Source organism: Oreochromis aureus, linkage group 14 (assembly GCF_013358895.1).
Source record: "Oreochromis aureus strain Israel breed Guangdong linkage group 14, ZZ_aureus, whole genome shotgun sequence".
Classification (NCBI taxonomy): domain Eukaryota; kingdom Metazoa; phylum Chordata; class Actinopteri; order Cichliformes; family Cichlidae; genus Oreochromis; species Oreochromis aureus.
Genome location: NC_052955.1, coordinates 25,995,776 through 26,011,672, shown reverse-complemented (window position 1 = coordinate 26,011,672; position 15,897 = coordinate 25,995,776). Strand labels below are relative to the sequence as shown.

The following is a 15,897-nucleotide window of genomic DNA, read 5'->3' as shown; positions in this document are numbered from 1 at the left end:
ATATATAAAATAAAGAAATTACCTGTTTTTGTGTAATCTTTATGATTCTGCGTTACTTTACCTACATGTTAATCCTAAAATTATTAAAATATATTATTGGAGCTGTGATGTTATTTTTGTTGCGATTTCTGCTTCCCATAGCCAGATCTCTCTTGACAAAGACATTTTTAATGTCAGTGAGAATTTTAAATTAAAGGATATATAACCAAAAACTGATTCACGAGAGATGTTTGAGATATGTTTAAAAGATTATAGGTCGACAAGCCAATTACACTTACACATTGTCGATACCAAGATCAGTATGTGTTGACTTATGAGATAAATCATTATCAGATTGCAAATTCTTAACACATTTTAATGACACTGTGATCACTGTCATTTTTATTTTACTCAATAATTAGTAAACACAATAAAACACACAATTCAGCGTTTCATGTATTTTAAAACGGGTTTTTGGAGATGTGTTGCAAATGGGCTATAGGCTATAAATAAAATAGACTTGACAGTCAGTCAGACATTTTTTATAATGTTTGAGGTATAGTTTTTCATGAAAAAAACTGCAGTAATTTAAGACAGTTCAGTGTAATACTGAACTCAGAGTATCGATCCTATCGTATCTATCCAATACCACTACCAGCGTCGGTATAGACGTCATCGATATTTGGCTCGATCAGTACCTTTCAGTGTGAAATCCTTTCTAAATTACATTCTGTTCAGTTTTTCCACATGAAGTTTTTATTTTCTAAACTTTAGTTTCATTGTAAGAATGGAGCCTGAGTAGGCAATAACAAAGTCTCATACTCAATAACCCTGTTAGAGTCCTTGAACACAATGTTGTTTTTTCTTCTTCGTGAGTGGTCTACATTCCCTTTCATAAGAAATGAAGGACATTTAACATTTATATTAAAAGACTCTCCTGTACATGCAGCACTACAGTGGTCTTTTTTGTTTGTTTTGTTTTTTGTTCAGTTTTTTTTCTAGTTACCGTCACTTTATTGTATTACAGGTTTCTTTTTATTTTGTTTCTTTACCCGCTGGGTACCATGGCAACCGTGGACGTACATCTACAAAAAAATAAATAAATAAAAAGCCCCAGCAACGAGAGTGAACTAATTCTGTTCGTATATAAACAAACTATAGTTTAGCCTGCTGAACATTACAGCCTGAAACAGAGAGAGAGGTTGAGAAGATAGCCACGCACAGAAGCAACTTAGGTTGGTTTATTAACGTTATGGCTGGTGCATTATTTATTTTACCTCCTGTAAATTCTTATCCATGCCGAGTCTGGCTTTGAACTGTGCTTTTTCTCTCAGGTAAAGAGGATTCGTGAGTGGGAGGTAGCAGGGCCTGATGATGCAGAAGGCTGTTGCCCACATGAAGCAGGGTGAAGGTATGACCTGCAGCTCTGACACCTCTAGGTGGTTCAGTCCCTCCGGGCTATACAGTAGCTCTGATGATCCACAATACACCTCTGTGTGTGAGGACAAAGCAGATGCCATCCCATCATTTCAGTGGCAAGGATCAAAGCAGTCTAGAAGACTTGTATTTGGTATATTTCATATCTCAGACATCTCAATATCTAAATATTTTATATATAATTCCCTCTACCATGAGTAAAATGTTTTGGGGTGTCCTCCTTTCTCTTTAGGTAATAAAGCCCAAGGGGGGAGCATGCAAAAGACAAACCCTACTACAAACTGCTATATGGTTAGCTTGCCTCCAATCAGGTCCCTGGAGACTCCAAAGCCAAGCTTGAAGTGCGTCAGGGAGCTTAAGAACAAGGTGTGGAGTCTGCAGCAGGAGCTGTGTGAGTCCAGGACGGAGAACAAACTCCTGAAGAACGTCCAGCATCGCCACATGGTGGCACTGCAGTACTTCCAAGACTCAGAGAACAGTATCGCACAGGTGGGTTTGTGGTTTCTTCCACTAGTCTCTTCTGCTTTTCAGATTTATGTTATCAATTAACTGTATTCATAACATACAACTCTATTTTTCCTCACCTTTCTCTTTATAGTGCCTGTATACTTCCCTCTCACAAATAACACCAGTGTTTCAGTTATTGTCATAATATTGGCCATATCTGTTCACAGATTGAAACCAAGTACAAAAACGAAGCCAGAGCTCTTCAGCAATTGCTCCGTGAGACCCGCACCTGCCGTGACAACCTAGCAAGGCAGCTGAGAAGCACAGAAGACAAACTGTTGCACACAAAAGAAACTCTCCAGCACCTGCAGCTGCTCATCCAGGATCACAACCTGCTGGAGCGGGAGGAGCTCACCCTGAGGCTGGCCAAGGCCTCTGCAGAGCTGGAGGAGAAGGACAAGAAGATACTGGTACGAAGGAGCGGAGAGTAGAATGGTGGTGGACGATATAGCATCCTAAAAATATGTTTTACATTAAACATTTGCTGGTAACTGATGCCCTCAGGGGTTGGTGCATTGGTGGTTCTTGGTGTCCGGGGCTGGGCGCTCAGGTATGCACCGGCTCACTCCCGGTGGCTACTTGGCGGGGCCCGATGCCTGTCGCTCGGTCAGGCCTCTTCCGGGCAAGGGGCCCTCGGGCCTCCGGCCTCGGGGCCTGCAACTCGGTTCACTCTGGCACAGCTGGCTGCCGGCAGAGCCGGCGGGCACGCCGGTGCAGCCCCCTCTGGCTTCTGCTCCGTGGCTACTGGGTGACCCCCTCGTCTGGGGATCTCCTCAGCCCTTCCCAGGAAGGTGGCACGGATGCCCCTCCGGTGGTACTCCTTGGGCTCTCGCACTCTGGGTCCTCTGGATGTCTGGAGCCTGGATCTCCTCCATGCCTGCTTCATGCCCTGGGGACGGGGCTATGGGCCTCCACACCCTCTAGCAGACCGTTACATGGGAAAACCTTTTTGTATACAAGCGCGTTGATCCACACAGGTGTGCACACGGGTGTTCACTGTTCGTAGACATAAACTACACCTTTCTTAGCTGCTACTTCAAAGCACATTGTGCGCTGTCTGTCCTGCGTGCTGCACAACAACTTTCAATATTTAGTATTTACTGCTGTTCACACTCAGCTAGATTAACGTGATGGTGTTGTGTTTAGTATGTTGCTTTGTTTTTGTTTGTTTTTTTTTGCTTGTCTTCTCTTCTTTTCTCTCAACAGGTGATCCAGGAGATTTTTTTTTTTTTCTTTCTCTTTGTCTTTGTAAGTGCCCTTTCTCACTGTCCCTTTTCCCTTCTGTTTTTCTTTTCCTTCCTCTCTTTCTTTCTCCCTTTCCTATCCCCCAGTCATGTCTGTCCCATCTGTAACAACTGAAAATAAAATAAATAATAACAACAAAGTTTGATCAAATGGACCAATACGGCAATGCCATGATGATCCATTTGGCAAAATAAATCCATTTGGTATCCTTGTTGGTCTTCAGACAACAATTCTGATGGCTTAAGAACCAAATGGGACAGACAAAAAAAAAAAAAAAAAAAAAAAAAAAACATTTGCTTCTTTATTGTCTCTTCACTCTATTCTAGGACATGGAGAAGAATTTTGAGTTGTGCCAAGCTTCATTCAAGCGGCAAATAGTCACAGAGCAAAGAAAGATGAAAGAGGCGAGAAAAATATCCATGCACCTGCAAGAGCAAGTATATCAGCTCACCAGAGAACTTGCGGTAAGCTGAAGTCCATAAAAGTCTGGGAGAAGAAGAAGTGAAAAAGTCTTGATTAGTATTTTTTTCACAGAAAAATAGCCAGTGATCAACTTCAGAAACACAAGGCCTTATGCTTGGGTGTTACTAGTTAAACTCACTTGTAATTTTGCAATAAATAAATATACATATAAAAAATATATGTAAACAATTTAAAGGCACTGATGATCGGTGTGCGGTATGTTTTCACTCATACAGTGCAGAGAGCGGGAAATGGAAAAACGTAACATTTACTCCCACCGATTCCAGAACGGCTCGAGCAATAGAGGTATAGAAAAAAAAACAATCTGCCTTATCGCAGCGTGCTCATACCCGATTGGCTGTCTGAGTGGTTTTGATTTTTAGGCAGGGAAAACAAGATGGTTCAAACAGATGGATTAGTCCTACTCCCCATTGGCCCTGCAAGTCTTTTGGAGAATGAATATTCAGAGCCTGTTCAGAGACTGGAGCAGCAGGAGAGCTCTGTGAACTGGGTATATGGTTCAGTTACTCAAAAACAGAACAACCTTCTCATATACCTGTCTTTTGTCATTTTTAAAATATTTTATCAGCAAACCAATTAAAAATCTTTCTCTTGTCTCAGGGTCGTTACGGTCCAGCGCAGGAGTCTTTGGCTATAAAACGTCTAGAGAGAGAGGGTCCTGCTCATTTGTCTTTAAAAGAGAATCACCAAGACGATGCAAAGATATCTGCAAGTAAGCTAATCAATCCCAACAAAGTGACAATTCTCTAACAATATACAATCAAGAAACCAAACACTGTAAAAGGGGGAGGTCGGTTGAGGTCGTAGTAACAGAGGCATAAGTTGTTTTGGCATTTTGTCAGGTTATTCAGTATTTTTCAAATTGAAATATTTGCTTTCAGATTGCAGTGAGATCAGCAGTTCAGATAACAGTCCAGAGCCTCTAAATGAAGAAGATTGTATCAAAGAAAAGGAGGAATCAGAACCCACACGGGCGCTCAATGGACCTGAATCCACAGTAAAATATCGGTTTTCAGACACCTGTTCAGATGAGAGTCCAGAAAACGAAAATAATGGAGAAGCCCTACAGGTGCTGGAAGAGAAGCGACAAGCACAGCACAAAAGCACAATGGCCTTCACTTTAGAGAGGTGTCTGAATCGAGCAGCACCAAAGAGAAAAGAAAGCAGATTCCCCAGAATCAGAAACAGCTACACCTTCAAACAGACCACAGAGAACCTGCACTGTGGAAGACCAGCCTACAGCACTGAGGACTTGAGCCCACAGGGAAGCTCTGAGGTGGAGATCCTCAGTAGAATTCCTGAGCTTCATCTACCAGATGAGAAAACTGAGGGAGGTGGAGCACACAGCTCTTAGACTGAATAAAGTGCAATTGAAAGGAAAGTGCAGGCTAGCTCATCATATTATTATGCAGTTGTGTGTCATAACACACGCAAAGCGTGACTTTCTGAAACTTTCCATTATTAACAGCCTGTCAACTAATGTTTTTCTACTCCAGACTCTTTATTTCAATCTTTATTTCATTACAGTAATGTTTTACTACCCAATTTGCTTTTGTTGGCTCATTCCCAGGTAAAGGTAAAATAACGACACACACATCTTATTTTTTTTTCTTTTTAATAAAAATGAATTTCCACATTTCCAAACCACTGTTTCAAAGTAATAAACGCACAATCAAAACAGCCACATAATTATACTTAAATAAAAACAATGATAACAATGATAACACTTATATAGTAAACTACTGCTGCAATTCGAGATCACCAAAATGCACTGCATTTTTTTAACGTTGTTTACTAGGATCAGCTGACTGAAAATGACAAAACAAAAACTGCAGCGTTCGTCATCAAAGGAAACTGTTGAGCAGAGGATTAGGAAACACTTTAGCTCACAGCATTCAGAGCCAGAGTAACTACTTTGTTGCAAACCACCAACCAGCATGTGATTCCTACTCCACCTGAAAAGGAAAAACAACAAAACAAACAGCTCATTGATGGAGCTTGACACCAGGCGGAAAAGAACAGCACATATTGATTTACACTAAATGCATCATATTGTATAAAATCTACATATTACAGAGTATCTGCACTGAAGTGAAATGAATTAGGTTTTATTATCAGTGGATAATGAAATCATCATGATTTCTATTCAACTATAAGCTATGTGTAGTTTTGTTTTGTTTTTTTAAATAAAGAAGCTGTTATGGATTTACCACCCTCTTCATTAGGTATACCTGTTCAACTGCTCCTCAACACAATTATCTATTCAGCTAATCACATGGCAGCAACTCCATGAATTTAGGTATGAAGCTATGTGAAACATGACATGCTAAAGTTCAAAATGAGCATCAGAATGGGAATGAAAAATGATTTAAGTGTCTCTGAATGCAGCATGGTTAGTGTCAGATGTGTTGGTCTGAGTATTTCAGGGATTTTCACACACAACCATCTCTAGGGTTTACAGAGAATGGTCTGAAAATAAGAAAATATCATGATTGTTGAAGTCAGAAATCAAAGGAGTCTGAACAGACTGCTTTGAGCTGATAGGAACGCAACAGCTAATAAAAACAATCACTACTTATAACCAAGGTATGCAGAAGAGCAAGCAGATGGGCTACAGCAGCAGAAGACCACACCAGATGCCAATCCTGTCCACTAGGAACAGGAAACTGAGGCTACAGTTCACACCGGGTCAAAGAAAATTGGACAACAGAACAGTGTAGCCTGTTCTGATCAGATTTCTGCTACAACATTCACGTGGTTGGGGAAAAATTTGGTTTAACAACATGAAAGCACTGATAGATCCTGCCCATTACCAGTACTTCAGGATATTTTCTTCAGGTTCATAACTTCAGTTACCTTAGTATGAATCAAGCACACTATACCCATCTTTTAATGGCTGTTTCCAACAGAATAAAATGCCATGTCACAAATCAATCGTCTCAAACTGTTTTTTGTTTGTTTTTTTAAACATGACAGTGAGTTCGCTGTACTCAAATGGCCTCCACGGTCACCAAAACTCAGGTCAATAGTGCAGCTTTGGAATGTGGTAGAACAGGAGAGTCACATCAAGGACGTGCAGCTGACAAATCTGCAGCAACTGTGTGATGCTGTCATGTCAATGGATAAAATAACTGAGGAATGTTTCCAGCATTTTGTTGAATATATGCCACACAGTAGTAAGACAATGCTGTAGACCAACCCCAGTAGTAGAAAGGTATACTTAATGAAGTGTCCATTGAGTGTATACTATAGGCAATGCTATCTAATACAAACCTGCCACTCCTGTTGGGAAAGCCACGAGGCGCTCCACAGGAGCAATCCATCTACTTGGTACCACAGTCACTGGATCAGAGTAATACTTCCATATCAATGAAATCATCAGCGCAGCCTGACAAAAAAAAAAAAAAAGTATATAAACAAAAAAAAACAACCCAGACATATAGAGTCAATAACAGTAAATAAGCTAATTCAACTACTTAAACTATTATCTGGAGGTTTTGGCCAGTGCTATAGGTTCACAACTAAATTAAAATACATTCATGCTTCTACTCGAAATCTCCACCTACCTGCAGTATGTAAAAAACAATGCTCACAACCCACTTCATTTTGGCTTGTTGAGCGGTTCTTGATTTGACTGCAATAGACAAGAAATATGCAACTGTTAGTCTCAACATATTAATTTTTCTTTATTTTGTAGTGATACTGCCAGTTCCTTTAAATCAGACGGAACTGTCATTTTGTTTCACTTTATTATTTGACCATCCCATGTCAAGGGAACTGAAACCAGGATAAATTACTTTTTTTAACCAGTCACAGGGTAACAGGGAAAGTATTAGTCCATTCTTTATATGGTCTTTGTTAATACCAACATTACACAAAGTAAATCTTTTGCTTAAGTGTAAACAGACCGCACTATTACTTTTTATTCAAGAATCAGGTAAGGATTAGAGTCAACACTGAGAATCACAAGACAGTGCGGTCAGAATAAAATCAAAATAATGACTTAAGTACATAGAGAAGAGCCTGGGTGTAATGCTGATTGTACAATAATTTAAAATTGACAATGTGCAGGTTTTGGAATATGTCAGCAGGGAAACAGTCTTTAGTAGCCTTTGTATTGCTAAGTAAGTTATCACACAGAACAGACAGTGTTTCTTTACCAGATTGCCTGGGTCAACAAACCAAAACAAGAGAGCATGAACAAGAGAGGTGAAGAGTAGAGGGCAGGCAGGTTGAAGTGGATGGAGACAAGTGTCAGGGGTGATTTGTGACAGAAGGATAGCAACAAGAGTGAAAGGGAAGGTTCATAAGATGGGAGTAAGATCTGCTATGATGTATTGTTTGGAGCCGGTGGTGCTGACAAAAAGACAGGAGCTCAAGCTGGTGGTGGCAGAACTGAAGATGAGAGTGACCAAGATTGACAGGTCTGCAGTCTGGTGATATGGTTAGAGGCAAGCTAACATGGTTTAGACAAGGTTTTAGACATGTGCACAGGAAGCTGGGTGGATATACTGGATGAAATGATGTTTAATATGGAGTTGCCAGGCAGGATGAAAAGTGGAAGACCACAGAGAAGACTGATGGATTCAGTGAAAGAACACATGCAGAGGGTTGGTGTGACAGAAGTGGATGCTAATCCTGAGGCTGTGGGGCCAAAAACAGTCACTTACCTCTAAAAAACCCCAAATGTGTCTTCTGATTGATAATTTTTAACATGTAAATCTACATTAATAGACATTCACATCTGTGGAAGACATAATATATGCCCATTAAGAGTACCTACTACATATTTTCTCCTGTGTTCCATAAAGAAAAAGCAATTAGTTTTAACTTTTTAGAGCTCATCACTCTGATGCAGTTAACTTCATTTTGAGGCTCCTGTCACACCATCTATCCTCTGAATGTCAGTAGGCACTTTTACATCTCACCATGTGTTTTCAGCTTGTCTGTTGTCTTGTTGATTTTGCGCTCCAGTCTGGCATATCTAGCAAACTCATCCATCATGCTAATGGAGGACTGCTCCTTCTTCATCTCTTGGATTTCAGCCCTCATCTCACTCTCCTGCTCAGCATCTTTCTGCACCATCTTTGAGAGCTTGAAGAAGGGCAAAGAAAAGACTATTACTGAGCAGCCTGAGCCTGACTGAAATGTTTATAATTACAGTACTAGTCCCCATTAGGCAGTCTAATCAGTACCTATGAATGTCAGTTTAACACTTAAGATTTCCATGAGGCAACCTTTCGAGCTACAAACAATCTTTAGCCGTATAGCTAAGCTGTAAACACAGTTTCTTAACATTAAAGCAGGACCTTTGGCGATAAAGGAGGAAAAAGAATCCCAGTTAAATGCAGCAACTACCGGATTCTCGGTTAACCCCACCCTCTGGTTGTAGCTCAGCTATAACTGAGGAGGTACAACAGCTATAAGTTAGCTTGACAGACGGCTAAGCAAGTCAACAACAATCCACCGTGTGTCCGACGAGGACACAGATAATAATACACCGGCATTCAAACAACTTTAACAACTACCATATATGCAAACAATAACTCCTACTCACGAAGGAAGATATGGTCGGTAGAAGGATTTTCATAAGATTGCAGAGAAAAACCGAGCCAAGCACCAGGAACCATGCATAGCCGGCCGCCATGTTTGTTTCCTTTCTCCTCCACTCAGTCAGCCTCCTCCTTGTTGCAGCTGTTGAGCGGCTGGACTGCTCAGTGCACTGACTTTAATAATTATCCCACTAAAGACGGGACATGCTGTTAGTAATTACGACTGTCTTTAAACACTGCAGTAGTGAAATAATGTAACGTGCATATATATATGGCGTCCTCTATAATAAAGGACTGGATGGGAAAGGGGGAAAAATGCAGGCACTATTTATTTTTTTTTAATAATCTTCTTTCTTTATGTAAACTATATCTCAAGCTCACCATCTGCCATGCATTATTTAAACCCTACACGCACACACACAACTAATACACCCGGTGAGCGGCCAGCCAAGCGGTTATAAAGTTAGATAAGGCCTGGATTGACTGATTGGCACACTGTCCTGCCCACACAGGTAGAGATGTTGTGTTTCAAAAATATGCTGCCTCATCCTCAAAGCCAATCACAGGAAGCAGTGGGCGGGGGCTCTCTCTTCCTGGTAGGTTGGTAGGATAAGGGATAAAATATACCGAGAGGGGGATCCAATCCGGTTTGAGCTAGTTCTGGTACTGCTCGGACGTTTATGTTAAGTTACAGACTGCAGCTGGTGGAGGTGTAGGCAGAGGTGGCTGGGCTGACAAAACAACAACAACTCCTCCTTTTGTTTGTGTAACTGTTTTAAGAAAGGCAGTGTTCCTGTTTTTTAAAATTCCTGCCGTGCAACCTAAGCAACAATGGGAAGGAAGAAAGTAAGTGGAAAGAAAATGTGTGCTTTACGCTTGGGTCGGCATGATGCAGAAATAGCGTTTTAAGAAACTGTAGCAGTTGTTTTGTGGTGTTAATACACGTATGCAGGAGCAATGCAATGCAACACGCTACGGCGTGTCCATGTGCGTGCCGTGGAGTCCACCTTTGCCTGCGCTCAGGTCTGTCGTGTCTCACTCCGCTGATACAGGGAAGTGGCGCCTTTTTACTTAGCACTGCTTTTTTCGCTCTCTCCCCCCAGTCCAGTTAAAGCTTCTGTTTTGTAAACCGTGTGCCCGGCTGAGTTTTAATAGTCACCAACTGTGCGCCGAAACAAAGGGGTGTAACCACCATCGAGGCGCACAGGTTGGCATTTCGGGGAAATTTCTTTCGTAATTGCCTCCTTATTTATTTATTTACTTGTGCTCTGGGTTACACGCGTGCTGTTTCAGGTACCAGCTGCACTTTCAGGGACGTGTCGGGTTTTTTAGTCGCATTTGCGGCCAAATTTGGCGGAGATTTTGACCTCAGGCGAGTGTGCGCGCACTGGAAGGCTGGTGCGCGTCACTCCTGAGGTGTGCAGTCCCTTTCCCCCCCCCCTCTCTGGTTTGGCTCGTTAATGGCAGCTGATGTATCCTCGACAGCACAGCGACACATCTGGCCGTTTTGCTGTCAAGCGGAGCTCTATTAGTAATGGAGGATGACCTTTTTTTTTTTTTTTTTTTTTTTTCCAGTTTAGTCACGCTGGTGATATAAACAGTGACAGCAGGCGGAGTGAGTCCACTCCTTATTTCTTGTGTCCACGGAGCTGCTGTTGCTTTGTGGGAAATAAACTCGCACCCGCCAGATCCTTTGAGTCAGCTCAAAAACGTGACCCTCCCCATGTACGGATTGCATAATTTCTTTGTGACTTGAGGGAAAGGAGAGGTGCCCATCCCCCCCCCCCCTCTTTGCATTACACACCCACTTTAGCTCACTCATGAATGGTTGTTGGTTTTGGCTCATTATGTTTTCCCCCCTCACTCTCTTGTCTTTTTCAGGCTACCACTGATGCAGATGCAAGTGCAGAGGTTAGTATTTCCACTAATAAATTCCAAACTAATGCTGATACCCAGAATAAGAGTGATGCTTCATAGCCAGTTCAGTGCATCCCAGTCTTAATCGGTGGAGTTTTGAGACTGACCGTAAATCGGATGGGTTTTAAAGTGCAAATTATGTTGAGTTTGTGCAACCCAAATTGTTCTTGTTTACCAGATTTGTCTTAAAATGAGTGCACAGGTAAAGAGTTTTGTGCTTCTAATGCCCTAAAACACTAAACTATTTGTTCAATTTATTTCATTTAGGGGAAAAAAGGAAGGACAAAAACATACTATACAAAATAAAGCAAATTACACTCTGATAACGCTCCACCTATGCTGATTCAGTATACATATTGAATAGGAGCAGTAAGAAGTGCACACTTATTAATTCCACCCCTTCTCCTTAAGTTGGCAATTAATATTTATCCAGCTTCCTTATTGATTATAAACCTGAATAATAGCAATATGGATATTTCTAATGCTAAATTTGCTGCACGAATCAAAACTCCCAGAATGCAGAGTTTCATCTTTGCTCCCTTAAAGGACAAATAATGAAGTGCATACAGAGTGCAATTATATCCACAGTGTGTCTTTGTCCCCTGTCCTGTAACCTCAAACACTCCCTGAGCGTTTTTTTTCCCCGAGGTTTCTTCCTGTTAAAAGGGAGTTTTTCCTTCCCACTGTCACCAAGTGCTTGGACATTGGGGATCGTCTGATTGTTGGGGTTTTCTCTATTATTGTAACGTCTTTACTTTACAGTATAAAGCATCCTTAGATACCCTGTTGTGATTTGGTGGTATGTAAATAAAATGGCATGTCTGAAACGCATGCTGGCAGTTACTACTTCCCTTTGTGGGCTCATTGTGTCATTGTAACACCTCTCATTGAGTAACATGGGGTTTTTTTCCCATCATAAATGCTGGGGGGGGCTGTCTCTTCCGGAGTGCTTAACTGAATTAATGTGGCCTTCTGTGTTTTTTTTGTTTTTTTTCTTCAGCCAAGGAGAAAGTCTCAGAGGTTGTCAGAAGTAAGTCTACAAAGCTCAGCAAAGACCTTGACAGATTAATCTGTGGATTTTCTCATTGCTCTGTTTGTAATTTTGGAACATGATTGTGTGTTACAGAAAGAGACGCAACCAAAACCCCAGCCAGAAAAGACAAAGGTAAAAGACAAATCTTACCATTGCACACAACCGCTATAACCATATAAAATGCACAGCAGCTTCATGATGCTTGGTTTGTTATTGACACCACAGGCACCCCCCAAGACCAAAAAGGTGAAAGAGGCAGCCAAGGCAGAGGAGAAAAAAGAAGAACCTCAGGCAGAAAAAGAAGAGGTGCCAGCAGAAAATGGAGAGGCCAAAGCTGATGAGGTATTCTAAGTTTCCCCTTTTTTTGTGAGCGCCACGTGACATTTGCACTGTCACAAAACAGAACAAAATAAAAGTGCGTTTTCTCTGTTCTCCAGCAGGCCGCAGCAGCAGATGAAAAGGACGCCAAGGCTGAAGAGGAGGAGAAAGCAGCAGAGTAGTCATGTTGCCACTGAACTAACTCGTCAATGCTCCCTGTACCTCCTTTGTTGTAAAATGCAGAGAATATTTTTATCTACTATTTTCTTAAGACAGCAGTGTTTTTAGGGATATGATTGCTTTTTTAAGAATAGTACGGTTTCCATTCAGTTTCACAGCTTCTGTGAAGGGAAAGTTTATTGTGTCCTTGTGATCTTTTTGTCTTGTGTTTAATTTCTTTTTCTTTTTTAAAGCCTGTTTACCCGAGACATTTCAGAGGTACCTTTTTGGAACTTTATAACCTGTTTTGGAAAATGCATCAAAATTCTGTGCTGGATGGGTAATTGTTTAAAATTTGTGTTCTATGCTAAGTAATGCCTTGCTCATTTTCATTATCATCACAGGAAGTCATTGGGTTGATTTTTATGTTATCGTGTATTTGACAACAATATGATCGATCCATGTTTTCTGCTTTGCTTTAAACTAAATGCATTAGAGTTGTACTTCTGACTCTTTTCCTATCGTGAAATCTGCTTGGTTTGGGGATTTCTCTACTAATGTACAGTTTCCTCCTTTAAACAAAACAAGTTTCCTTTTGTTATAAATGGTATAAAATACCAATTAAAGTGAGGACTTTGATTTAAGTGTGTGTTTCTTAGCAGTTGTGTACTGTATTTGGCCAGAGGGATTTACTTTACAATAGAAACATCTGAAATAGGTCATTTAAACCACTTAAATTATAGATATTAGAAATTCCTCAAACTAAAATGCCTAAGTTACTAATTGTTGCTTTTTAATTTTTTTAGATTTTTCAGTTAATTTCATAAGAGAATCACTGAAGATTACTTTATAAAGATGGTGACATTTACACTGATCAGGAATAACATGACCACAGGTGAAGTAAATAACAGTGATTAAATCTCCGTCATAGCACCTGTTAGTGGGTGGGTTATATTAGGGAGCAAATGAACATCTTGTCCTCAAAGTCGATGTGTTAGGGGCAGGAAAAAGGGATGAGCGTAAGGATTTGGTCAGAGCCAACAGATGAGTTGCTGTAGCTCATATTGCCAAAAAAAGGTTGATGCTAATTTTGATGGAAAGGTGTCAGAATACATAGTCCGTTGCTGTTTGTTGCATATAGTGTTTAATAGCCTCAGACTTTTCAGGCTGCCCGTGCTGACCCCTGTCCACTGCCAAAAGTACCAACAATGGGCGCTTGACCATCATCAGAACTGGAGCACAGAGCAATGGAATGGAGGTGGCTTGGAAACGGTATTCCCAGATAGCTGTGGCCTCTTTCAACAGGATAATGAGCCGTGCCACAAAGCAGAAATGGTTCAGGAATGATTTGAGAAGCATGCGTTTGAGGTGTTGACTTCACCTCCAAATTCCCCAAATCTCGATTCAATCGAGCATCTGTGTGATGTGCTGGACAAATGTCTGGTCTATGAAGGCCCCACCTAGCCTAGCATCTTACAGAACAAAAACAACCTGTTGCTAACATTTTGGTGCTAAATACCATAGCTCGCCTTCAGGGGTCTAGTCGAGTCCATGCCTCAATGGGTCAGAGTTATTTTGGCATCAAAAGGGGGACCAACACAATATTAGGCACATGGTGTTATGACTGATCAGTGTAAATATCTGACCATTGTGCTTGGGGTAGTTGGTACTGAGCTCCTGAGCCCCTACTGTACACACAGTTTGGCCCAAGATTTTCTATGTGATTATTGATTATGTACATTTAAAATTGCATTTGCTCATCAGCTAAAAATAATTAAGATCTTGAACCTTGACAGTGACACAGAACCACTTAAAAAAAAAAAATAGACCAATCCTTTTAAAGTGCTTTATTACTCTAACCTTTTGGATAGGTTAAAGAACCAGTTTTTATTTACCACTACTAGCAAAAGTTATGATTTTGTTTTAAGAAGAAAATCATGGTGAACAACATCTGTGGCCTGCATCTCTCAGTCAGCGATGATTTTCTTTCTGTGACCCCTCCCTCAGCCACATAAGTCAGTCCTCAAACTATATATATATGAAGATCACAGAAAAGAGACCACAGAGAAGATTCGTTGGCTCATAACTTGTACTAAGTGTACATGTCGAAATATACAAACACACAGTCAAATAAACGGTCCTATATTTATTCCTGCATACACACTTCCATACATACTTTGGAAAAACAAGAGCCAAAAATAATGGGCAAAAGTTTAGGAACTAGCAAGCTTAGGAAAAGCATGATTGCCCACATGATCAGAGAGGGCAACTGCAGTAGTTCTGCTATATATGAAAAGGACTGGGCAGGTAGAGTTTTAAATGTAATAAATTTTTTTTAAAAGGAACCTCACCTGAAGCACTTAAGAGGATGCAGTGAAGGAGGGTTGGTGTGACGAAAGAGGATGCTAGTGATAGGGTGAGATGAAGATAAATGTGCTGCTATGGCGGCCCCTAAAGGAAGTGTCAGAATGAAGAACAACTGACTGTGTTTTTTTCTTTTTCTTTTTTTAATTAAAACCCAAAAGAATATGTTCAACTTTAAAACCAAAGACAGATCTTTTCTGTGAAACTATAACACATCTGACAATAATGTTGTCTATAATAGCCTTACCAAATCATTCCAACAATATATTGTATATCACAGATCTTTTGTTTACAGTCTAGGCTTTCAACCTTGTCATCACCCGCTGCAGGTCATGCCCATCCAGAGTGGAACAGAAAGCACTGATGAGTAAGTGTAATTTCCAGCTCTCAGAATGACTCATGTAGAGAAATTTTAAAAGGTATAAGACACAATTAACCAGTATTGAAAATAAAATAAAAATGCAAAAACTGCCATGGATATTTTTTAAATAATAATAAAAGAAATATTCACAGTATTTTTTTTGTATTTTGTATGTATCTTTGGATATTTTTATTTGCTTTTTCAGCAATTGAAATGACCTTCCGGTATCTGTTGCTCAATTCAAGAATGATTTTTGATTCTCAGATTTGTAATACATCTTATTTCGTGTTTATCTTGACCGCATGCGCAATATATCCTGTCTATAGGCCCAAGAGGGGAAAAACAAAACAAAACATGTATTTTGCATAAGGAACAATCACTAGAATATTATTATTGTGCTTTAAATAGATTAAATCATCATTTGTGGTCTGTATAAACCTAAATGCTAATCATAATCAGATTTTGATACAGCTTCTCTGGACGACTAGTCCAAAAGATTACATAACAATGCGGGAACCAGTTCATTTTAGTGTCGTAAATGT

The 15,897-nt window shown here is 40.4% G+C and overlaps 3 protein-coding genes across 6 annotated transcripts; 2 read left to right on the top strand and 1 right to left on the bottom strand.

Moving 5' to 3' along the window:
• The first annotated feature begins 1,071 nt into the window (after window positions 1–1,071).
• On the top strand, window positions 1,072–5,052 carry LOC116330342 (lebercilin-like protein). Of its 2 annotated transcripts, XM_031752624.2 has the most exons (9): window positions 1,072–1,214; window positions 1,314–1,549; window positions 1,649–1,905; window positions 2,091–2,333; window positions 3,495–3,632; window positions 3,867–3,936; window positions 4,014–4,141; window positions 4,252–4,363; window positions 4,533–5,052. In XM_031752624.2, the coding sequence occupies exons 2-9, from the start codon at window positions 1,351–1,353 to the stop codon at window positions 5,003–5,005; spliced, it is 1,620 nt and encodes a 539-aa protein (XP_031608484.1). In that variant the 5' UTR covers window positions 1,072–1,214; window positions 1,314–1,350; the 3' UTR covers window positions 5,006–5,052. The 2 variants fall into 2 exon arrangements, with proteins under 2 accessions (XP_031608484.1, XP_039478649.1); XM_039622715.1 differs by lacking the exons at window positions 3,867–3,936; window positions 4,014–4,141 and having other exon boundaries at window positions 1,074–1,214; window positions 4,533–5,050.
• A 197-nt stretch (window positions 5,053–5,249) lies between these two features.
• get1 (guided entry of tail-anchored proteins factor 1) lies at window positions 5,250–9,675 on the bottom strand. 2 transcript variants are annotated; one of them, XM_031752694.2, is made up of 5 exons: window positions 9,209–9,675; window positions 8,580–8,745; window positions 7,218–7,285; window positions 6,925–7,039; window positions 5,250–5,606 (listed from the first exon to the last, which is right to left on the bottom strand). In XM_031752694.2, the coding sequence occupies exons 1-5, from the start codon at window positions 9,296–9,298 to the stop codon at window positions 5,533–5,535; spliced, it is 513 nt and encodes a 170-aa protein (XP_031608554.1). In that variant the 5' UTR covers window positions 9,299–9,675; the 3' UTR covers window positions 5,250–5,532. The 2 variants fall into 2 exon arrangements, with proteins under 2 accessions (XP_031608554.1, XP_039478665.1); XM_039622731.1 differs by lacking the exon at window positions 9,209–9,675 and adding an exon at window positions 8,847–9,115.
• Window positions 9,676–9,823: 148 nt separating this feature from the next.
• On the top strand, window positions 9,824–13,274 carry si:ch73-281n10.2 (uncharacterized protein LOC561719 homolog). Of its 2 annotated transcripts, none has more exons than XM_039622732.1 (6): window positions 9,824–10,049; window positions 11,085–11,114; window positions 12,121–12,150; window positions 12,247–12,285; window positions 12,379–12,495; window positions 12,594–13,274. In XM_039622732.1, exons 1-6 carry the CDS (start codon window positions 10,035–10,037, stop codon window positions 12,651–12,653), a joined length of 291 nt encoding a protein of 96 aa, XP_039478666.1. In that variant the 5' UTR covers window positions 9,824–10,034; the 3' UTR covers window positions 12,654–13,274. The 2 variants fall into 2 exon arrangements, with proteins under 2 accessions (XP_039478666.1, XP_031608624.1); XM_031752764.2 differs by having other exon boundaries at window positions 9,828–10,049; window positions 12,591–13,274.
• Window positions 13,275–15,897: the final 2,623 nt, after the last annotated feature.

Excerpts from the sequence above, each read along its gene's own strand:
- LOC116330342 (XM_031752624.2), top strand. The coding sequence starts at position 1,351 with ATGATGCAGAAGGCTGTTGCCCACATGAAGCAGGGTGAAGGTATGACC. Across the intron at positions 1,550-1,648 it reads GTCTAGAAGACTTGTATTTG|GTAATAAAGCCCAAGGGGGG; the intron begins GTATATTTCATA and ends CTTTCTCTTTAG. Across the intron at positions 3,937-4,013 it reads GAACGGCTCGAGCAATAGAG|GCAGGGAAAACAAGATGGTT; the intron begins GTATAGAAAAAA and ends TTTGATTTTTAG.
- get1 (XM_031752694.2), bottom strand. The coding sequence starts at position 9,298 with ATGGCGGCCGGCTATGCATGGTTCCTGGTGCTTGGCTCGGTTTTTCTC. Across the intron at positions 8,746-9,208 it reads TACCGACCATATCTTCCTTC|CTCTCAAAGATGGTGCAGAA; the intron begins GTGAGTAGGAGT and ends CCCTTCTTCAAG. Across the intron at positions 7,040-7,217 it reads TTGTTTTTTACATACTGCAG|GCTGCGCTGATGATTTCATT; the intron begins GTAGGTGGAGAT and ends TTTTTTTGTCAG.
- si:ch73-281n10.2 (XM_031752764.2), top strand. Across the intron at positions 11,115-12,120 it reads ATGCAGATGCAAGTGCAGAG|CCAAGGAGAAAGTCTCAGAG; the intron begins GTTAGTATTTCC and ends TTTTTTCTTCAG. Across the intron at positions 12,496-12,590 it reads GAGAGGCCAAAGCTGATGAG|CAGGCCGCAGCAGCAGATGA; the intron begins GTATTCTAAGTT and ends TCTGTTCTCCAG.